This window comes from Rutidosis leptorrhynchoides, chromosome 11, assembly GCF_046630445.1.
Source record: "Rutidosis leptorrhynchoides isolate AG116_Rl617_1_P2 chromosome 11, CSIRO_AGI_Rlap_v1, whole genome shotgun sequence".
Lineage (NCBI taxonomy): Eukaryota > Viridiplantae > Streptophyta > Magnoliopsida > Asterales > Asteraceae > Rutidosis > Rutidosis leptorrhynchoides.
In genome coordinates, this window is record NC_092343.1 from 194393882 (window position 1) to 194417892 (window position 24011).

General features: G+C 35.4%; 1 protein-coding gene across 1 annotated transcript; it reads left to right on the forward strand.

The window, feature by feature from the left end:
• The first annotated feature begins 819 nt into the window (after positions 1 to 819).
• Positions 820 to 11966, forward strand: LOC139877764 (clustered mitochondria protein). Its single transcript, XM_071865189.1, has 29 exons — positions 820 to 1027; positions 1362 to 1658; positions 2173 to 2234; positions 2322 to 2511; positions 2894 to 3034; positions 3126 to 3282; positions 3417 to 3610; positions 3709 to 3810; positions 3906 to 4041; positions 4233 to 4361; positions 4801 to 5128; positions 5683 to 5787; positions 5893 to 6011; positions 6111 to 6219; positions 6314 to 6457; positions 6565 to 6693; positions 6791 to 6961; positions 7369 to 7455; positions 7571 to 7699; positions 7810 to 7965; positions 8066 to 8134; positions 8223 to 8381; positions 8709 to 8765; positions 8853 to 8893; positions 9419 to 9538; positions 9630 to 9939; positions 10327 to 10434; positions 10526 to 10597; positions 11189 to 11966. The coding sequence occupies exons 2-29, from the start codon at positions 1382 to 1384 to the stop codon at positions 11600 to 11602; spliced, it is 4215 nt and encodes a 1404-aa protein (XP_071721290.1). The 5' UTR covers positions 820 to 1027; positions 1362 to 1381; the 3' UTR covers positions 11603 to 11966.
• The last annotated feature ends 12045 nt before the right edge of the window (positions 11967 to 24011 follow it).

Sequence of the window (24011 nt, forward strand, 5' to 3'; positions counted from 1 at the left end):
CTAATTCATTTGTTAAGGAAAAATTAAAAAGAAAAAGGAAAAAAAATCTAAACCCTTAAGGTGATGTCATTAATCTAATTAATGACTAATTAAATTAAATCTACTTATTTATTTATTTCATGTTTTTCGAAAAAAAAATTCTCTCTCATTAATTATTATTATATTATTATTCAAATTCAAATTCAAATATGAGTTCTCTTTACGAAATTAATTACGTTATATATGTATGCGTAATACACGTCTCAATAAAATGTTTTAATGTAGGCTTTTATGACAAGAAAAATAGTTATTGTGATGAAAATTGGAAGATGATGGTGAGAGAATAAATGTAGTTCATTTATTCCGATCAAGTTAAGTACATCAATGTGTTTGTAAAAACAACGAGAAGTTTCTTAGTCGGAATTCGTCGAGTCATTAAACTAAATGACTTTAGCGTTTAAATTTATTTAATACCTAAAATATATAATTAAACTCTTTCATTTAAACAAATCTTTAAACAAATTCGTGTTCACGGATCATTTCACTTCTTGTTATGTTATTGTTGTATAACAATAAAAAATTCCGAGTATTATGTATTTGTTCAGAAAAACAACCGTAAAGAGCATGTGAAAAATGACCTAAAAGTTAGCAAATTGATAAAATTGCCACGATGTACAACGCACTATATATTATTGTTATTTTCTTTTCTTCCAAGAATAAAAAATAAATAAATAAATAAATAAATAAATAAATAAATAAATAAAAAAACTAGAAGTTTCAGAATTACACAATAAATAAAAGCCCTCTTTGTTTATACATTTTTCGTGTCAGTACCCACAAAACACACACTTCATTTTCTTTCGGCCGCCACACCCTCCCTCCATACATCACTTCCATTCTTTTGCCCAATTCTTAAACCCTCCTCCTGATAACAATAATTCCCAAATATACACACACACACACACACACACACACACATATCTATATCTATTATCTCTATTTCCCTGTATTTTATCCGCCGATTTCAATCGGTTATAGTCTGATACAGGTTTGTTTTTCATTAAAGTTTTAATCTTTATGTACCTTTTAACATTTACTCATCAGGGTTATGCTTAAATTTTACTAGGTTTTAATCTTTGTATAGCTTTATCATCATTTATATATGTTTATAGCTGCTTAGAGTACACGTGTGTGTATATATGGGTATTGTGTATATCGATTTTGTGAATCTTTTTCATTAGATTTATCCCTTTTGTTGTTGGTTTAGCAAGTTTTGAATTTTTAGATTGTTGATTTTGATTCTTGTACTAATATTATTATGTTTTTATAGTATAGTAGTGGTTTATTTGGTAGAGTTATATTGTTTGAGTTTGGGGTTTTAGGTATTTGGGAAGTTGAAGATATGGCTGGGAAATCAAGCAGAGGGAGGAATAAGAAAGGGTCGAATAACGCCCCTGCCGCCACGAATAACACCGCCGCTGCTACCGCCACGAATAACACCGCTGCCGCTACCGCCACCAATGCTACAACTGAACAAGTGGTTGTATCGAATGGTCATTCGAACGAAAAGTTGAATTCGGTTGAAGAACAGAAGGTGGAAGCTAATGGAATCCCACCTTCTGCTGAATTACAAACTGCACAACCGGAAAATGCAAGCTCCGAAAACCCACCTAAGCAAGGTGAATAATAATTGTTTTTCAATCATTTTGTTTATTACTTTAGTGTAGCACATTCATATTTATGAATTAATTTATGTAATATATTATGTATTCCTTTGTAGTTTTGATGTTTGAAATGTTTAAGTTGTCTATAATCTATGCTGATTTAATTTAGATCTGTTTGGTTGTATCATTGCGTGCAGATAATGGTAACAGTATTCTAGTTCTAACTATGAATGCAGGGTAATTGTTATATATGTTAAACAATGATTTGTTTACTATCATATTTGTGTATAGGTATCGTGCTTGAACGCATGTAGTTTATCATTGTGCTCGTGGTTATTGTGTACTTAATAGACGTATAGAAGTGTGTACACTAATATATATTTTCAAAGAATATTACTCCGTAATGAACTAACTATCACAAGTTTTTTTATCTTATGGAAAAAGCAATAAATGCAACGTATAATATATTTTTGTATAATGCTTGTTGAATTTTAACGTTCAATTTTTGGTGTCGTTTTCTTTATTGCAGGTGATATTCATCTTTTCCCTGTTCCCGTCAAAACACAATTCGGTGAAAAGCTCGAGTTACAAGTACACTATCTATATCTGATTTAATTTAAAAATTTGCTCTTGGTTTTAGCTTTAGATTACAACGGTTGACGTTTATTAAATTGACAGTTGAGTCCGAGTGACACTGTTATGGACGTGAGACAGTTTCTTCTTGATGCTCCCGAGACATGTTTTTTTACTTGCTATGATTTATTACTTCACGCCAAAGACGGGTCGACCCATCATTTAGAAGATTACCATGAAATATCCGAAGTTGCTGACATCACATCTGGAGATTGTTCTTTGGAGATGATTGCAGGTATAATACACAGTCTTTTCCTATCAGTATTACAGCGGTGGACGGGTGGCAAATTTGACCCCTTTAGTTACGGATTGGTTGACTCTGATTATGTTTATTTCTTACGGGTCAAACTAATATAGTAAAAGAAGTTGTCTACCAAAAAGCTTGAGTCTTGGTTTGAAGTTGTTGATAGTGAAGAAAGTAATCCATAATCCATAACACATATTAAATTATTTAATTAAAAAATTAACTATGTTTTAATTGAATTATGTAAACGTTGTGATCATACTTGGCACACTTGTTATCTATAAGAACTTAAATTAGCATCACTAATGCACAGTATAATTGATGTTTTGGCTTAATCTATCGACTTTTGACTCAATAAATGACATTTTTGCAGCTCTTTATGATGATAGATCGATCAGGGCGCACGTTCATCGTACCCGAGAGTTGCTTTCTCTATCAACGCTACATTCTTCATTATCAACATCACTTGCATTGCAACATGAGATGGGAAAGAATGCAACTGCAAATTCAGGAGGTATATTGGCATGTAAATTTGTCATTTTTGTATCTTCAATTTACTATGTAGTTTTCTGATCGAGTAATTTTGAAAAAAAAAATCTAAATAGAACCCGCAAAAATCGAGGTCTCGGAGCTTGAAAATTTGGGTTTTATGGAAGACGTGTCGGGTTCGCTTTCGAGTTTGTTATCGTCTCCTTCCAAAGAGATCAAATGCGTTGAAAGTATCGTGTTTTCTTCTTTCAACCCTCCTCCAAGCTACAGAAGGTTTGTTTTCTATCTCTATTTTATTTTGTTTTATTAAATACTTTATAAAATTTATGCACTACAATTACAAGATTTTGTTAATTTTTATGCATTTACCTTTTGGGCTATTAAGCATATGATATTATATGTTTCAGGCTTGTTGGGGACCTGATATATCTGGATGTGGTAACACTAGAAGGCAGCAAGTATTGTGTAACCGGAACCACAACCACGTTCTATGTTAACTCAAGTTCTGGAAATATACTTGACCCCAAACCGACTAAAGCTGCTTTGGAAGCAACAACCCTAATCGGACTGTTGCAAAAGATTAGCTCCAAATTCAAAAAAGGTAATAATAATGTTCTATCCATCGTCTTATGCTTCTTTTGTTTGTTTTTATGCTTCGTATGAACATAGTTGATGTGAGTTTCTTATTGAAATGTGTAGCTTTTCGTGAAATGTTGGAGCGTAAGGCGTCTGCTCATCCGTTTGAAAACATCCAGTCATTGTTGCCCCCAAATTCGTGGCTGGGGTTGCACCCTGTCCCAGGTAATTTATTGGTTTTTCTACGTTAAACGTTCAAAGACTAATGTTTTTTTTTCTGTGATTACTTATTATCTTCTGGTTGTATCATTATTATGTAGATCATAGACGTGATGCCGCTAGAGCGGAAAATTCGCTTACTCTCTCGTTTGGGAGTGAGTTGATAGGCATGCAAAGAGACTGGAACGAGGAACTACAATCCTGTAGAGAGTTTCCTCATGCAAGCCCTCAAGAAAGGTATATAACTAGTGTTTTTTTTTTTTACGTTGAGAGTTTACATTATGCTATTTTGTTTTTACAAATATCCATTGAAAACACGATGGCAAGCTTTCTAGAAATTAAATATGAGTTGTGTTTATTTGCGATATACTTTTTTAATCTTGGATCTGTAAGTTTCTTCTTTTTAATTAAGTGGTTGTTGTGTATAGGATATTGAGAGATAGAGCTCTGTATAAGGTATCTTCTGATTTCGTTGACGCTGCGATAAGTGGTGCTATTGGAGTCATCAGTAGATGCATACCACCCATTAATCCAACAGATCCCGAGTGCTTTCACATGTAAGTAAAATAACAATGCAGTTATGTGGATTTCGTTTGTAATTCTTATTTATTTATTTATTCTTTGCATCTACATAAAACTGAATATCTGATGAGTGCAACATTAAGTAAATTAAGTAAATAATTGGGCTTAATATTTATCGATATAGAAATTTCGGTTTTGATTATCTGATTACAAAACGGTCAGTCGGTTTTGGATAATTAGTTTCATACTAGTTGCAACAGAATTGATATTGATATGAAGTGTAGAACAATACTATACCTGTTTTGTTAATCACACTCAGAAAGATGTTTATTTTGCACTTTTCAAACCATTTCAATATTTCTTTTTTCCCCTTTATTCCAAATTTGTACAGCAGTACATGTAGACCCTATTTTCTACAACACATTTTACTTAAGTTTTGACTGTCCGATTCTGGTGAAAACTGTCTGGTTTTAGGTACGTTCACAACAACATATTCTTCAGCTTTGCTGTTGACGCGGATCTCGAGCAGTTGTCTAGGAAACAGTCGGCCGATTCAAACGTGAATTCTTCTGAAATGGTTTTGACCAAATTATCTAGTGAGAATCGTGATGTAAATGGTGCTGCGGATCCTGCTTCCGATGCACCCTTGGAAGCACAATTGGCTGAGAGTGAACAAGCAACGTATGCATCTTCGAACAACGATTTGAAAGGCACGAAAGCGTACCAAGAAGCTGATGTTCCTGGGTTGTATAATCTTGCGATGGCTATTGTTGACTACCGAGGTCATAGAGTAGTAGCACAGGTGCATATACTCATGTTCATTTTAGAATGGTTGGTTGGCTAACGGGTCAAAGTTGGTCTGTTTTCAGTTTGTATTTTTGGACTAGTTAATGTGTTTGTTGACCATCCTAAGATGGCCAGGGAAAAGGGTCAGAAACGGTCACACCCGGCTAAGCCGCGTACATCCTAGTAAAAAAACCTTACCCGTTTACCGTTTAAATGTGTTCGTTTTGATTAGAATTTAAATATAAATATATAATAATAGATAGTATAGTAGTGATGCAAGAGGTTGAATATATGTATGCCAATACGCTGCGCAAAGTTTTTCCTTCAAAATTTTAAGTTGACTCATTTTATATATTTCACATAATAAGCCAGCTTAAATTGGCATTCGTAAATAGATGAGTCCAGATGCATTTACCACTTCTAATGACCATAATTAGTTATATACTACACAAATAAGTAGTGCATATGAGACTGTGTTTATGTGATGTCCGTTTTACTTATGATTGCTGGGTTTGTTTTTTATATTAACACAAGTTTATTTTAATCTTATATGTCCATATTTTATTCCAGAGTGTTCTACCAGGAATCTTACAAGGTGATAAATCGGATTCGCTTCTGTATGGGTCCGTTGACAATGGCAAGAAGATTTGCTGGAATCAAGATTTTCATGCCAAGGTCGTTAGTTTTTTTTTATTACGTCTTCAGTAGTCCTTTTTATCATTATTTTTATTTTATATACACACCTTTCTTTAACATGTGCAAAACCAAATTAAACATTAGGTTCTGGAAGCTTCAAAACGTCTGCGGGTGAAGGAACACTCGGTTGTTGATGGGTCGGGAAATGTTTTCCAAATAGCTGCACCAGTTGAATGCAAGGGCATTGTTGGAAGTGATGATAGGTAAATTTTTGTCAACTTTTATAGATAAATAAATAATATATTCTGTTAATTTTTTTATTAAGACTAACGTATAATATTGGCGTATAATTACGTATCCAGGCACTATTTATTGGACCTGATGAGAGTGACTCCTCGTGATGCAAATTATACAGGAACAAATTCTAAATTTTGTATCTTGAGACCTGAATTAATCACTGCCTTTTGCCAGGTAAACTTGATTTTAAATTAAATTCCGTGAAACTTATTATCATATTATATATTTTAGGACACCTGTAATTTATTATATGCTCGTATATGAGAAGGCTGAAGCAGCCAAGAATTCAAGCGCTAAGATCGAGCCACAGGAAACATCTGCATCTACAGATTCTTCAAAGGTTGATGATAATGTTGACCAAGAAAGTCAATCCAAGGCTGCTAAAACAGTAGAACCCTCTGATGCTAAGCAGGTAAAGATCTATCTGTCATTAAATGTTTATTAATGATCTGAACACGGACTGAAATTTAAGTTATGTTAATTAATTGTGCTTGCAATGATGAATTTTCAATGATGCAGCACGAGTCAAAAGATGATAAAACGGTCGTCGAAGCTGGTGTTAAAACTGATGACGTCACAGATAAATTTGATGGTATACGTTTTAATCCTAACGTATTTACAGAGTTCAAGTTGGCTGGTACTCCCGAGGTAATTTTATCACGATTATGTACTTGTATATATTATATAATTATAAAACTCGTCCAATGAGATGTTTATAACATAGAATTGTACCCGTAATTAACAGGAGATTGCGGCTGATGAAGAAAGCGTACGGAAGGTCAGTTTGTATCTAAAGGACACCGTGCTTCCGAAATTCATACAAGATCTTTGCACGCTTGAAGTTTCACCGATGGATGGCCAAACACTCACTGAAGCACTTCATGCGCATGGAATTAATGTTCGATATATTGGAAAAGTAAGATCAGTTAACAAAGTCTAATGATATAATATGCCCGTCCCGACTCGCCCAAAAATTCCTTAAAAATTGGTCAACATTAAAAAGTCGGGTCAAAGTCGGGCTGAGTTGGCGGAGTCGGGTTTGAATGTCACAGTCGGTCAAAGTCAACGTTAGGTCAACAAATTTTATTTATTTTAAAATTACATTGTATGCCTTATATCTATGTTTGAAATATTTATGTGTAATGTGTAAATGTTAAATTTATTTATTACTAAAAGTCAACATCGGTCAACGTCCGGCTGGTCCAACTCATCCCTCCAATGTCTCGACTGACTCGTCCCTGACTAGCGACTTTTACAACCTTGATAAATGATAATATGTATGTATTTATTGACGAATAAACAATTTTTTAATTAATCTTTCAGGTAGCTGATGGAACGAAGCACTTGCCTCATTTATGGGATCTTTGTTCCAACGAGATCATCGTTAGATGTGCAAAACATATCCTCAAGGTTAACTGATGATCTATATCTATATGTTTATTAACTGATGAGTAAAATGTGGAATTTCTGTTATTGTTTTACGTATTTACGTATGTAATTATTATTTTTTTTGGTTACACTACAGGATGTGTTGAGAGATACAGCAGATCATGATATTGGACATGCAGTTGCTCATTTTTTCAATTGTTTGTTTGGCGATTGCGAGTCTGCATCCGGGAAAGGTGCTGGTACACCGCCCAAAAATCAAAAGAAGGTTAATTATGTATTCTTAAAAGTTTTTTTATTGATTTATTGTAAATTCATATTGAAATTGTAAAAGGTACGAAATATTGTTTTTTACCGAGTTAACAATATATGTAACAGGATGCTGTGGGCCATCAAGCTTCGGGAAAATCAACGAAGGGGCACTCGAGATCAAAAGTCGGAAGTGTTGCTACTAAAAAGCAAGCTTCTTTCATGAATCTCACTTCTGAAAGTTTGTGGTCCGATATACATGAATTTTCAAAAGCTAAATATCAGGTAACCTATTGTTTTCCTTGATATTAGTACTTTATTATTTTTTAAATTGATAAGAATTTATTTACATATTACAGTACTAATCTATGTTGTTCTTTTACAGCTTGAGTTGCCCAAGGATGCAAGGTCACACGTGAAGAAGATTTCGGTTATCCGTAACCTTTGTTTGAAGGTAATTACTATGCTTTCCCATAGTATTTTTAGCAATATGTGTGTTCTTTTTAAACGATGAAACTAATTGTTTAAAGTGATGATAACAGGTGGGTGTAACTGTAGCTGCGAAAAAGTACGATCTTAGTGTAGGAACACCGTTTCAGACATCAGATATATTGAATCTTCAACCTGTAGTGAAGCATTCAATACCTGTATGTCAAGAAGCAAAGGAGCTGGTGGAAACAGGAAAAGTCCAGCTGGCTGAGGTTTGTAACATTTATCATGTCTCGTAGGATCCAAGTCTAAACGGGCTCAGATGGCCCAAAACACTTTTCGGTCCGGGTGTTGGTCTTAAAAAATCATCATTAAATAAACTATTTCTTATTTTATATTGTAGTTGTAAGTTCTTTAACGTTGAGTACATACAATTGATGTTAGAAACTTATCTTAACTTTTTTATAACGCAATTTTTGAGGTATGCCAGATGTATAACGGATTGTTGTTAGAAGTGTAAAAAAACTAAATATCAGATTGATTTTGAGTATAATTTATAATTATCATTTTTATAATTCTTTGTCACATTATTCTTGCAGGGGATGCTTAATGAGGCGTACACTTTATTTACAGAAGCCTTTACAATACTTCAGCAGGTATATGTTTTGATCCTTTTTACTCTTGTGGATTTTTTGCCAATTTAAATGACTTTGTTTTTTTATTTATTTGATTATGAAATACAGGTCACAGGTCCAATGCATCGTGAGGTTGCTAACTGCTGCCGGTATGATTCATACTCAAAAGTTGTAAACCAAGATATCTTTATTGAGTTTTCAGTATAAGTGGCCATCTCAACCAAACTTCATTGTTGTAAAAGTCGCCCGACCCTTCGGTTTCCTGTGCCGACTCGCCCAGACACACCTTAAAAGTCGGTCAAACGCTAAAAAGTCGGGTCAAAGTCGGCCAAAATTGGGTCGAAGTCGGTCAAAGTTAAAGTTAGTCAAAAAACTTTTATTCTTTTCAAATTATATTTTGTGCGAAATATCTATGTTTTATGTTTGATATACTTGATATGTATATTTGGACAATAAAAGTTCAATCTGCTCCGAAAGGTACAAAACTGGCCCCATTTTACCCTTTGTTTGACTTTTTAACTGACCAGTTCATTTTGCAACTTCTGGGTTTCAGATTGTATCCCTTTTGAATGATTTCTCTCAAATACTAGTTGATATTTTATGAATTAACCAATTAAATTGTAACTGAAGATTTATATTAACTACTTGTTCCATATTTTTTACCTTTCGTGCAGTTACCTAGCCATGGTTCTTTATCATGCTGGAGACATGGCTGCAGCCATTATGCAGCAACACAAGGAACTCATTATAAACGAACGTTGCCTCGGTCTTGACCATCCCGACACAGCTCACAGGTCCCAAATCTGCATTTTTCACAACGTTTAATACATCATAATGAATAATGTGTCGCATGTTTACAGTTTTACATTTGCTATTTATATGCAGTTATGGGAACATGGCCTTATTCTATCACGGGCTTAATCAATCAGAACTTGCATTGCGACATATGTCACGTGCACTGGTCCTATTAAGCTTGTCGTCTGGCCCAGATCATCCTGATGTTGCTGCAACTTACATTAATGTTGCAATGATGTATCAAGATATCGGAAAAATGAATACGGCTCTTCGTTATTTACAAGAAGCGTTAAAAAAGAACGAGAGGCTTTTGGGTGAAGAACATATCCAAACTGCCGTATGCTATCATGCACTTGCAATCGCTTTTAACTGTGTTGGTGCCTACAAGCTTTCTCATCAGGCACGTTATGTTTTCATACTCTGAAAGTTGATAAAATATATATTGTTATTACTTATTGTTTAAGACAATGTTGTAAAAGTTGGCCGACGCGTCGTTTTGGGACTAGTCGTTTTGGGACTAGCCTGTCCCAAAGTCGGGTCAACTCAAAAAAGTCGGGTCCGAGTCGGTCAATGTCGGTCAAAGTTTGGTAAAAAAAAAATATATTTATTAAAATTAGATTTTGTGCCATATATCTATGTTTGAAATATTTGTCTTATGTATGATATATTTATGTGTAATATATATGGTTAATTTATTTATTACTAAAAGTCAACGTTAGTCAACGCCCAGCTCCCGATTTTTACAACTTTGGTTTAACATCATGTAAAACTGTTATATGTTTGACAGCATGAAAAGAAGACATACGATATACTTGTAAAGCAACTCGGAGAGGATGACTCGAGGACTCGTGACTCACAGAATTGGATGAAAACTTTCAAATCACGAGAGGCGCAGGTAGACATTCTTTCTTTGTTAAACCTAGTCTTGTTTTTTATTTTCTTCTATTTTAAAAAAATAATAATTTCTGTTGATAATATGATGACAGATGGCTGCACAAAAGCAGAAAGGACAAGCTGTAAACGCAGTTTCGGCTCAAGCAGCAATTGATCTGTTTAAGGTATATCCCAAACCCCATCTTTAACGATGTTTGAAGATTTTGAGAAATGGGCTATTTTTTAAATTTATCGGATATGGATGGATAATTTGAAAATGTGAAGTCAATATTTTGCAATTTCTTCAAAAACAAAATCAAACATTGTGAAAAATGGGCAAATTTTATAGAAAACGTAAAATTTCGTAATAAGAAGTCGTAATCTTTTGCAAAAAGCACAAATCTGCTAAAGATGGTTCGAAACTTTATAAAATAAGGACACAAGTTTAAATTATTTTTGTTACTTTTGCAAAGGTAGAAGAAAGGACTTCCCCAAATTGATATGTGAAATTTAGTGGGCCCCGTTTCACTGGGGCAAAAACCAAACCAAAGGAAATAAAATTAAAAAACGCAAAATTACTAAAATACCCGTGTGTATAACATTTGATGGTTGCTGTTCACTGGGGCATAATAGTCGTTAAATGTTCAAAGTTAGTATAGTAGGTCATATTTGAATTTTCTACTATTTGTATACTATTTGTTATCTTTAATAGTAGTGGTAGTCAAGCTGATTTTACATTACGCTAATTGTGTGTTTGTTTGTTTGTTTATACACAGGCTCATCCTGATTTGATGCAAGCGTTCCAAGCGGCATCTGGCGGTGGAGCTTCAGGTAGCGGCGGTGGTGCTGCCGGAGAAAACATACCTCGAAGTGGTAGGGGCGTTGACGAAAGATCCGCTCGTGCCGTAGCCGAAGCACGAAAAAAAGCCGCCGCTAGAGGTCTACTAATCCGCCCACATGGCGTCCCCGTACAAGCGCTTCCGCCACTAACCCAACTTCTCAACATAATAAACTCTGGCATGATACCTGAAAACGCAACCCCTGATGAGACAAACGGGACCACGTCCGAGGAGCCAACTAAAAAACCTGAACAAGAAAGTCAAGCACCGGCAGGGTTAGGTGCAGGGTTAGGTGCATTGGACCCCAAGAAACAGAAACCGAACCAGAACCCAAACCCAAACACAAAGTAAGCTTGTCGGGGTTTGATTATTTTCTAACGTTTTACTGAACTTAGCGAGCGTCGCTGGGGTTTTTTGTTACTGGATTACGAATATTGTGTTGGATTTTGGTAGCCGGTGCCCAATGGATGATGTTGGGATATCGAAAAGGGTTCGAGAGGACTTTATTCTTTTTTTCAATAATTGTTGGTCATGAAATTATAACGTGCGTATGAGCGGTGTTTAGTATTATAAACTCGAGGTTTTTATCGCTCTCTTTAGTTGTATTTATGACGCATGTAAACACAAGTTTTAGTATCGAACGATGTTCTTAATTATGCATCGTAACTGCAAGTTCATTATCAACAAATAAAGTGTTGGCAGCTGTTACTATATTCATTAAGTCTTTGACGTCCTTAAATGGATTAACGTTTTAACTTGTTAACTTTAATTTATATGTAACATCCATGAAATGAGCAAGTACTATCTTTGTTAACCGGTTCATTTTTTATTTTTATTTTTATTTTTTTTTGTGTGTTTTTTTTTTTTTCTTTCTAGATTCTACTTTGATTTTTTTCCGGACTCAATTTACCGGTTATATTTTTATGACTTCCATTTTTATAACATTGAAATAGCTGTAAATATTATAAAGAATATAATATTATAATAAATTACAACACTTCAACAATTATAAATAATATACACAACAATAATAACAAAAACCAATACCACATAAGTGGTGTATTGGAGAGGTGAGATGTAGACAATCCTTCCCCTATTCGAGAATAAAGATAAGTCATTTCTCCACACCCAGAGTGAAAACACTTTCAAAAGTAGAGAAAGTCATCCCTCTCTCTATTCGACGGATAGAGAGATTGCTTCCAAGTAGACCTCCGGCTAATATATAGAAAAAATTAATAATAATAAAATTAAAAATAAAATTGAGACGTCATAAAAATGATAAAATCAAATTTCCATGGATTTTAAATTCTGTCTGAACTTTACTTTGACCAATTATAAATAAAATAATTGGTCAAAATGTTCTCGAAAGTATATATTACAAAATGCCTTCAAAAAATTGTAATTGCAAAAATGCTCTCTAACAACGCACCACGCACCACGCATAATGTGTGTAACCTGATGCGTGTTACCGAGATATTCATCGAGACAGACATTTTTCTCGCGTACATGCACCAAACACCACGTATGGTGCGTGGTGCTTCTTAGGAAAGAACTTTGAATGGTCGTATATATTGACTCGTAGTTCCGATTTAGTTACCATTTTCTACCTTGAAGACATTCAATTTGACGTTTTCGTTGATTTGGACTTTTGAACGTACTTTGACCACTCATAACTTCCTATAGAACATTCTAATTTGTGATCTGTTAAATTTATCATCAATCCTGACTAAAAGTACATGGAACCCCTCAATCAATTTGAATATATATCACATTTCGCAAATCGAGCATTTTCTAGGTTAATTAAAAAAATCGCAATACCATATCAGGTCTAATTTCAAATTTATTTTTATTACTTCATAATCGTTTCAACGGATAGATTTCGAAAAATGCACATTAAAAAACGGTGCTTAAATTGGAGCTACAAGTCAAAAGATACGGTCATTCAAGGTTCTTGTATAACATGCACCACACACCACATACTATGTGAGGTGCTTGGTGTGTGGTGCGTGCTCGCGACGAAAAATGGTTGTCTCAGTCATTATCTTGTAACACGCATCACGCATCAGGTGACAAGCATGGTACGTGATGCATGATTAGGGGTATTTTTGCAGTTATGATTTTTTTGAGGACGTATTGTTAAACACTTTTGATAATGAGAGCATTTTGACTAATTTTTCATAATATAATAAATTATCAACACTTTATTTAAACAATACATTTATACAAAAGTTAATACATTTCGAGTTCGGCATGATCATCACCCGAAAAAGTATCAAGATTAAAGTATATCGAGTTTCGGCATCGACATCACCAATTATATTTTAATCATCATGCAATAAGTCATACAATATATGTGCTATATTTTCTTCAACGTTAAGAGTTTAAATTCACCTTCATCTAATTCGGTCGTTAGACATGATAGCTTCTCCAGCTAAACTTCTCAAAAAAAAAAAAAAAAAAAAAATAATAAAAATAAAAATAAAAAATGTTTTGGCACCCTCAACTTCAAGCAAGTTGCAAATGGTTAATAAAAAATAAAGTTGTAAAATCGCAAGACTGGCTGGGTAGGGATTAGCCAGTCAAGTCGGAAACTAGTCAGAAATAACTAACAAATCTTAACCTATTTTGCCAAATATAAATATATTAAAATATAAATATTAGAATTTAATGCATCATAGATACTTCTTCAATTTTATTAATATAACATTTGTACGCTTTCATAGTCACATTTGTACTGCAACATATATAAACTTAGTGTGCATGTTCCATATCCGGATCTAACCGACTGTACTTGAAGCGGACCGAGATTCAAATTTAACCGAAAACAATAGCCGAGGACCGAATAATTCAAAAAAAATTTGGTTCAGTTCGGTTTTAGCTTCTGTCTAAGTGGTTCGGGTAAAAACCCAATCCGAATATGTTTTTTTTTTTTGAAAGGCAAGTAAATTTTTTATTATTAAAAAGAACCAAATACACGAGATAAAAACTAGCAAGGAGCTAGACAAAACACGAAACAACACGCAACTTGCTAGACAATCCGAATATGTTTTAAGCAGGTACATTATTGCAAATGGCTAGTTTTCTAATTGTAAATGTAATCAAATAATCCAAGTTCATTGTGTATGTATTCTTTTATTCTCACATTTACAAACGTACATCGTCGCCTTTATGATCAAGTTAAACTATTATTGACAGGTAATTTAAATGTGCCTTATATAGATATCAATATATCATCCGCATAAATGAAAAACTTAATCATTTTAATAATATCGATCTAAGTTTAAAATCAAAGTACTGTGTAATAAACATAAACATAACTGAAATAATAATATAAATGAACAAATAACATACAATCAAGGTTGAAAAAGACGCGAGACGGGGCCGAAACGGTAGCGACCTCAAAATGTCGCAACGGAAAAAACAGGGCCGAGACGCGGTCGAAACGGATGTTGACTAATGTTGACTTTTATATATATAAATATATATTTACACATATTTTAGAGCTAAAAAACTTTCGTTGACAAGTTTGTACCTATAATTGATATTAGCGTTAATATAATACAAAATGGAAATTTTGATTGATTTGACCGACTTTTGATCGATTTTAACAGAATTTCTGACTTTTGACTGGCGTTAACCCAATTTTTCCTGCATTTGACCTGACTTTTGACCATTGACCAGCTTATAAGAAAACGGGACGGGGTCGAAACGGTTTAGTCACCAAAACGCCGCAACGGGCGTCGAAACGAACACAACGGACGCCGTTTACAACAGTGCATACAATAATGCTAACAAGCATGGTGGTCAGTCGCGCATTGTAACGGTCACCTCCCTGCTGCTTACGTGAATTTTTTTTTGTAGTATCTAATTATATATTTTTAATAATATATTTTAACGCTAATTAATTAACATAACCCATAAGACAAATAATTCATTTCAACATACGAAACAAGTGTAAACAATACGTACAATCATTTTCGTTTTTTCTTATGATTATATATATATATATATATATGTGTGTGTGTGTGTGTGTGTGTGTGTGTGTGTGAGAGAGAGAGAGAGAGATAATATGGGTAAATAAATAACAAAAGTTGTTAAAAATGTAAAAAGGTTGCCAAAAGAATTATGATAGTGTGAGGATTTAAATTTAGATAAAAATAGTAAGGGCAAAAATGAAAAATATGAAAGGCTAAAATCGAGCAAAAGATATTGGAGGGTTGAAACCAAGGTTGTAAAAGTCACGAGTCGGGGACGCATCGGTCTAGACCTAAAAAGGACGCGTCGATGACGCGACGGTGACGCACCGGTCGTTGACCAACGTTGACTTTATTAATAATTTCTTAAATATATATTTATATATATAAAAAATAGTTGATTATGTGCCATAAATTTCTTAAATAAAAACTTAAATTTAAAAACAATCGAACTTCAAACTTAATTAATGTTACCGAGTACATAATCAGTAAGGACACAGAGAAAAGAGTGGCCCAAAAAATCAAAACAAACCCTAATTTTTAAAACATATCAGATCTTGACCAAAATTTGACTAATTTTGACCGTTCTTGACCAACTTTGACCGTCTTTGACAGACTTTGACCGAACTTTTAGCTTTGACCGTCTTTTGAGTCGTTTTTAGAAAAAACGGGACGGATAACCCAAAAAAACGACGCATCGGCCGACGCGTCGGTCAAGTCGGACGACTTTTACAACACTTGTTGAAACTGAAAATCTAGTGAGAATTTAATCCGGGAAAAAATTAGGAAGTAGAAAAGTGTAAATTTTTTATTTGAAAAAATAAGTTGATGTATGAATAGTGTTGGTTGAGAATCCAATTATAATATTCAAAAGTTAATCACTTTGTTTTGATGATGACACAAAATTGATAAGTGCTTAATCATATGTAAGACGACATGAGTTCATAAGCCTACACTATCTCTAGCAAAAGACCAATACATAAATAATTAACTTGGTAAAATTGCTATGCGGCTGCACCACGGTCGACCGTGAGTCTGACCGTGGATGCCCTGTTCCAACGATTGCACCTTTTTCTAAAACTGTCAATCTACGGCTAACCTCACGGCCGACCGCAGTTCGACCGCAGTTTTCTCTGTAACCAAATTCATCCACTTTAAGATAGACCACTTTGAGATATCTATAATTTACAAAACTTTTTTAAACATACTTATAATAATTGCCTTCTTTGATTTCAAAAGAGTTTTGAACCAAAAGATGTTAATTTTTACTAATCACACCTAACGACATCTTAATGACATTTTAAGTTCAAATAAGATTAAACACAAAAGTGTTTTACTTTTCAAGTGTTACAAAATGTCATTTAAATACATAATAATAATGGTCATCAAAGTCTCAATTAAAGAGGCGCTCTCCCATTACTTTTAAGTACCATTTGTATGTATGTAAGTTTTAATTATATTCAAGCTAGTCAAGGTTGTAACAAGGTTCATTTAAGCTCCAACTAGAATCAAACTAGTTCAATCAAGATGCAAGTATGTTCTAAAGAGCAAGACACCTCCATTAAGAAGATGACAAGCTATTAAAATGGGCTAGTGAAGTTTTGGAGGCTTGTGGTTTGTCAAAGGATGATTAAAGCAACTAGTTAAAGGATTCTTCATTATAATCAAACTAGTCAAAATTAACTTATTGCAAGCAACCAATGAAGTATGATACTTCCATCCAAGTATTGACAAAGTGTAAGATTCATGGCTTATTGTGTTTGGAGCTTTGTGGGTTGTCAAGGGACAAGATTTCAGCATTTACCTTTTTAGGAAATCAATGACAATGGTCAAGGGCATTGGACTTTCCTCTTTAGCTAATACATGTCAACCTCCATGCGTATGTTCAAGATCAAAGGGGTAATGGAGTTACTTCTAGGTGTATTAAGAATATTTTGAAGGCTCTATATTGGGTAAAGAAACCAAAAATTCAAAGAAAAAGGAGCTCCAACGGATATGTTGAAATGCTTACAGAAGTTGTACGGCTGCCTGCAAGGTCGACCGTGCTTCGACCGCAGTTTTTTCTGTCAAGTTTTTCTTGGAATATAAATACACCACTTTGCCAAACTAGAAGACTACCTCTTTCAAACATTCTTTCAAAGTCATATCAACTGATCTCCCAAGCCTCAAGCACATATCAATGGAGAGATTATAAGAGAGAAAGAGAGATTCTACTTACACTAAGTAGAATTGAAATGTAAACTTTGTACTTTATATCTTTAAGTTTACTTTGTAAGACACTTCCTTAGGGGGTCAAGGAAGTTAGATAGTTCTTATGATAGGAAACACCATCTTGCTTAATGATTTAACTTCCTTAAAAGGATCTAGGAAGTTGACCAATTCCATTGAGAATTAAGTTGGTGTGACCTATTGAAGAACTATGAGTGATTGTAAGCTTAGCTATAAGTTTACTTGTAAGCTATCTTCTTAAAGGGATCTATAAGGTAGTTGTGATTTCACCAGGCTAGAGCATTAGGATCTTGTGGTAAGAGCATTTGGTGTTTGTGAATTCTTCAAAGGAACGTAAGGGTTCATGAGTAGCGGCTTATCGAGGAGCTAGTGTTGTATCCGGACACTCCATCGAGTTTGGGGTATCATAGTGAAGAAAAGTCTCAATTCGTAGAATTGGAGAGTGGATTAAGGTGGATTAGTTAACATCCACCCGAACCACTATAAATCCTTGTGTTTGTGTACTTACAATCTTTACGTACTTGCATTAACAAACACAAACGCTTCTACACTTAAAACTTATGTTTTGATTGTTAAAGATTTCGAAAAATTTTAAGAAACCACTAAGTAACTATTCACCCCCCCTCTAGTTACTTACAAATAGTAAAGACCAACTGCCTCCACCTATCTGAAGCTGTCACGTGATCAAACCTAGTAACAAGCCTTGCCTCTTTGATCGAAGCCATTGAGAAATGGGAAACACCGAAGACGCCAACGCAGTTCCGTCAATTTTTAGATCTCGCCAGTTACTACCGAATGTTCATCCAAGATTTCTCCAAAATAGCCAAACCTCTGACTGCTTTAACGCATAAAGGGCAGAAGTATAACTGGAAGGGTGAACAAGAGGCCGCATTTCAATTACTGAAGACCAAATTAACCTCGGCACCGATATTATCATTGCCCAAAGGAAATGATGATTTCGTGATTTATTGTGATGCCTCGAGACAGGGTTTCGGTTGTGTATTGATGCAACGTACGAAAGTGATCGCTTACGCTTCTAGATAGCTGAAGATTCATGAACAAAATTCTACAACGCATGATTTGAAATTGGGAGCCGTTGTGTTTGCGTTGAAAATGTGAAGACATTATTTGTATGGAGTTAGGTGCATAGTGTATACCGATCACAAGAGTCTTCAACATATTTTTGATCAGTTCCAGTTAAATATGAGGCAACGTCGATTGTTTGAGTTGATAAACGACTACGATTGTGAAATACACTATCATCCTGGAAAAGCTAACGTAGTAGCTGACGCTTTGAGTAGGAAAGGGTTAAACCTCTTCGTGTACGAGCGTTGAATATGACAATTCGTACTAACCTCATTTCTCAAATAAAAGAAGCTCAACATGAGGCTTTAAAAGATGAAAATTATGGGAATGAGATGCTCAAAGGTTTAGATAAATAGTTTGTTGTACGGGAAGATGGAACTCTGATATGCCACTAATGGACAGTTTTATTTCTGCGGTGTCGTTAGGTCACAGGATGCCCGATTCGGTAGCACACAGTGTCTTCGTTTATTTATATTATGCGGGGCCTAAATTTACTTTTACTTTCTAAGGTGTAGAAGGTGTAAGTTAACCTAGTGTTGAATTTTATGCTGATTAACGAATTGAAGATCAAGTGGATAATTGTCTTTTAGTTAAATTACCTAGATAGAAGATAGTAGTTGATTTTAGCTAAAGGTCCTAAATGCAAGAAAAGTAAATAAAGTGGGAGGATATCTGGAGTATGCAGATCAAGGAAATGTTAGCCAAGATATCAGTATTGGGTTAGGGAAAGGTAATTATGCTTATGTTAAGACTATGCTTGGATTGTTGTAGATCTGGTTGGATGAGCCAATTACACAGACCTACTTATCTCTGAACTCTCGGAGTTCTCTTTGAGCAGTGAGAAGTATGTCACGTGGCCTTATAACTGAAGTGTAACAATACCTCGGGGGTTATCTTTAGTATAGTACTAGGTTTATTAGTGAGTTAAGCTCTAATCCTAACCCTCGTTATTAGTTTAGATAACTGAATAACAATGTGCCGTGTTGATTGAACACTGATCACAAATGGAAGGAGTCCGTCAGTTTAAGTTGGCAAAACCTTAAATGAAAACTAACAACCATTTCATCATACTAGTGAGATCACAACAAGTCAAACATTATACAGCATCACAGTTAATATACTGATAGTAAAGCAGATAGAAACCTAATGAGTACATGAACAGTTGATATGACTAAGACCTAGGGCAACAATCAGACAAGAACATGCAATAGGCTTGGGTCATACAGTAAAGGCACTAACTAGATCTTAAAAGCTCCTAAGAGGTCTCTTCGGAACAGTCAATAGGCATACTAGGTCATTCATGTCTCAATTCCTAGGTTCCGTGTCCTAAAAGTGCATCAGATGCCTCTCGGGAACTCCGACCATACCGAGTTCATAGAATCTTCAGATACAGTATAACCAGGGGTCTTAATCCTATGAAGTAGCTAATTTCATATAGGTGGACAAGTCCTGATCACAACCTAAGTTGGTCAATCCTTAAGATGCTAGCATACAAATCTATCAGACTTCCTAGTTCAGCATTATAACAGTAACCGTACTATATTAACATAGTTACGCTAACCCAAACTTCTATCATGGCAACATACAGATAAATTAAGCTATCATGGCAATATCAGAACGCATTATTAAACATAAAATATAAGAATACATGTTTAATACAAAAGACAAGCGTTTCGGATAAAAACCTGAAAAAGCCGAACTAATCTGCCCGGGATCGCAGGAACTCGCCGGGACATCCTCCGGAAAATAAAAGCTAAGCTAACTACTAACTAAGAACTAACTAAAAATTGAAAATGAAAATTAAATTGTAAGTTGAGTGTGTCTTGGAATGAATGGAGAAGGCCCTTTAAATAGACCAGAATTTTGCCAAATACGCCTGGCAGGCCGTATGGTGGGGCGTATTTGGCCGCCCGTTTTACTGGCAGGCCGTTTGGTGAAGGTACTTGGTGGGGCGTATTTGGCAGGCCGTACCCATACAGGCAGGCCGTATGGTAGGCCGGATTTGATGCTGGTCAGCCTTGATTCACTGGATCGTAACTTGATTTCTTATCTTTCACCGTTTTCGCTCTAGAATCTTCGTTTTAGCTCCGTTTTACTCGATTCTTTTTGCATCGCCTTTGAAGGTAGATATTGCAACATATGTTGGGAAATGCTTGACTTGCTCAAAGGTCAAGGCAGAGCATTGGAAACCGTCAGTTCTATTACAACAACCTGAAATTCCAGGATGGAAATGGGAACGCATCACTATGGATTTTATTACCAAGTTACCAAAGACTACGAGTGGTTATGACACAATTTGGTTTGTGGTAGATCGTCTCACGAAATCTGCACACTTTTTACCAATCAAGGAAACTGATAAGATGGAAAAATTGGCACGTATTTATTTGAAGGAAGTTGTCTCCAGACATGGTGTTCCGATATATATATTCTTTCCGATCGAGACAGTCATTTTACTTCAAGATTTTGGCGATCATTGCAAGAAGCATTGGGAACCCGACTAGATATGAGTACTGCTTACCACCCGTAGACGGATGGTCAGAGTGAGAGAACTATACAAACATTGGAAGACATACTACCGGCGTGTGTGATTGAGTTTGGAACTAGTTGGGATAGACATTTGCCATTAGCAGAATTTTTATACAATAACAGTTATCATGCGAGCATCAATGTTGCACCCTTCGAAGCACTTTATGGTAGGAAGTACAGATCTCCAATCTGTTGGAGTGAAGTTGGAGATAAACAACTTACTGGTCCAGAAATTATTCACGAGACAACCGAGAAAATTGTTCAGATTCAGCAACGACTGAAAACGGCCAGGAATCTCCAAAAGAGTTATGCTGATGTAAGGAGAAAACCTCTAGAGTTTCAGGTAGGGGACAAAGTTATGTTGAAAGTATCCCCCTAGAAAGGTGTGGTGCTGATGGCTAAAAAGTCATGTTTTTACCCCTGATATCAGGCCCATATTTGATAAAGTAATCTACTTTATTATTAAAATACGCATCTATTTGCTTAGATTGGTACATTTGGTAATTACGAAGGCAATGCAAAAAGAATCAGCGAAAACGGACTTAAAACGCAGAATCTAGAGCGAAAATGGTAAAATATCAGAAAACACCCAAAATAAACGGTCTTCCAGTTGAAGAAGAAAATGGCTTGCCACACTATGTGGACGTCGTTCCATAAAATAAACGGCCTGCCATATAAACGGGCTAATTGAACGGGCCACCACCAAATCAAACGGCCCAACAGCTAATTAGACGGGCTAATTAAACGGCCAGCCACAATTTTGGATGGCCTACCATGATTTTGGATGGCCTGCCTGGACGGCCTGCCAGGCCAGAATTTAGTAGTGGATCTTCAAGAAGAAGATCAAAGTCGAAGGCTCAATTGACAAGTTTAAAGCTAGATTGGTTATCCAAGGCTTTAAACAAAAGGAGGGTATTGATTATTTCGATACATATGCTCCAATTACTTGTATCACTACGATTAGATTGTTAATAGCACTTGCTGCTATGTATGATCTAGTGATCCATCAAATGGATGTCAAAACAGCATTCTTGAATGGTGATTTGGAAGAGAAAGTGTATATGAGACAACCAGAAGGGTTTGTTATGTCAGGTCAAGAGCATAAGGTGTGCAAGTTGGTTAAATCATTGTACGGGCTAAAACAAGCTCTTAAGTAGTGGCATCAGAAGTTTGATGATGTGGTGTTGTCTAATGGTTTGTACTAAATCAATCTGACAAATGTGTATATAGCAAATTCGATCAATTCGGAAAAGGTGTGACGTAGATGACATGTTGTTCTTTGGTACTGACCAAGATCAAGTTGATAGAACAAAAGACTTTTTATCTTCGAAGTTCTCCATGAAGGACATGGGAGTTCCGGATGTAATCCTAGGCATAAGGAGTAAAAGGGATGATAGAGGTATCACGATCACACAATCTCATTACATTGAGAAGATTCTGAAATGGTTTAAGTGTGATCAATGTTCTCCCTTGAATACTCCCATTGATGTACATGTGAAGCTTATGCCACATTTAGGTAAAGCTGTATTACAGCTTGAATACTCTCGAGCAATTGGAAGTTTAATGTATGCTATGACAAGCACACGCCCCGATATTGCTTTCATAGTGGAAAAACTGAGTAGGTTTACTAGTAATCCAAACGCTATTCATTGGCGTGCTGTGGTTAGAGTATTCAAGTATTTAAAGGGTACTATGGATTATGGTATCACTTATACTGGGTTCCCGTCGGTTTTGAAGGATATTCGGATGCAAGTTGGATAACCAACGTCGAAGATCATTCATCTATGACTGGTTGGATATTCCTACTTGGAGGAGGTGCTATATCATGGGCTTCTAAGAAGCAAACATGTATTACAAATTCAACCATGGAGTCTGAATTTGTAGCTTTAGCTGCAGCTGGTAAGGAAGCTGATTGGTTGAGGAATTTGATTCATGAAATTCCTTTCTGACAAAAGCTAATATCTGTTATTTCCATCCGTTGTGACAGTAAAGCTACGTTGGCTAAGGCTTATAGCCAAATGTACAATGGAAAGTCTAGACACTTAAATGTGTTAGACATAGTATGGTTCGTGAGCTGATTTCACATGGAGTGATATTCGTAAGTTTCGTTTGATCACAACAAAATTTAGCTGATCACTTGACTAAAGCATTAGCCTGAGACTTAGTGCACAGGTCGGTTATTGGAATGGGATTGAAGTCCACATAAATCTTCCAAAGTGAGACGCCCAATTCCCTTCTAGTACAACGCTACAAGCTGAATTCAATGAGGTAATCTTACTTTCTGAAGATTGAAACACATAAAAATTCTGATCCCAAAGTATGTGTTTAGACCTGCAAGTTGAGTTAGGTTGAAGTCATTCTTCTTAATAGTTCTTTTAAAAAATTGCATATGCAGGTGCAAGATGTAAAAAGACTACCTATGTGAGCATGAAGTTTTGCCGCTTCAACGGAGCTTTGGACTTAGCTGCCAATATGTTCACTGAAGGATTGAGACACATGGCTTATAATAGTGTCAAGATTATCTTAGGGATATGTAAGAAAGTTATGTGTATAGTATTTTATAGTTTTCATATGAGTTGAAGGGTTCAATTTCTGAACCACCCTGATTCTCAGATTTTCGTAAATATTATACTAAGTGAAAATTCAATTTCTGAAACATTTTCATTTATGCATTAGTTTGTTCTGTTTGTTAATTATTTTAGTAAATCAAGGATTACACTAAACTGGGGAGGGGGATTTGCTGGTGATTTTAGTGTCATCCAACATGCATTTTAGTTAGTTGCGATTTACTTGCATGCAAGAGTTAGCTAGTTTTACTTAACAACGGGTTCGAAGAGTGTGGAGTGCACACCCGTAAGAGTTGACTACTAACTGACGCGTAATTGCGGGGGTCAGGGGGCTGCGCCCCCTGGCGGGGTCCAAAGGGCAGCGCCCCTGGCGGGGTC

Excerpts from the sequence above, each read along its gene's own strand:
- LOC139877764 (XM_071865189.1), top strand. The coding sequence starts at position 1,382 with ATGGCTGGGAAATCAAGCAGAGGGAGGAATAAGAAAGGGTCGAATAAC. Across the intron at positions 3,283-3,416 it reads CCTCCTCCAAGCTACAGAAG|GCTTGTTGGGGACCTGATAT; the intron begins GTTTGTTTTCTA and ends TATATGTTTCAG. Across the intron at positions 5,129-5,682 it reads GTCATAGAGTAGTAGCACAG|AGTGTTCTACCAGGAATCTT; the intron begins GTGCATATACTC and ends ATTTTATTCCAG.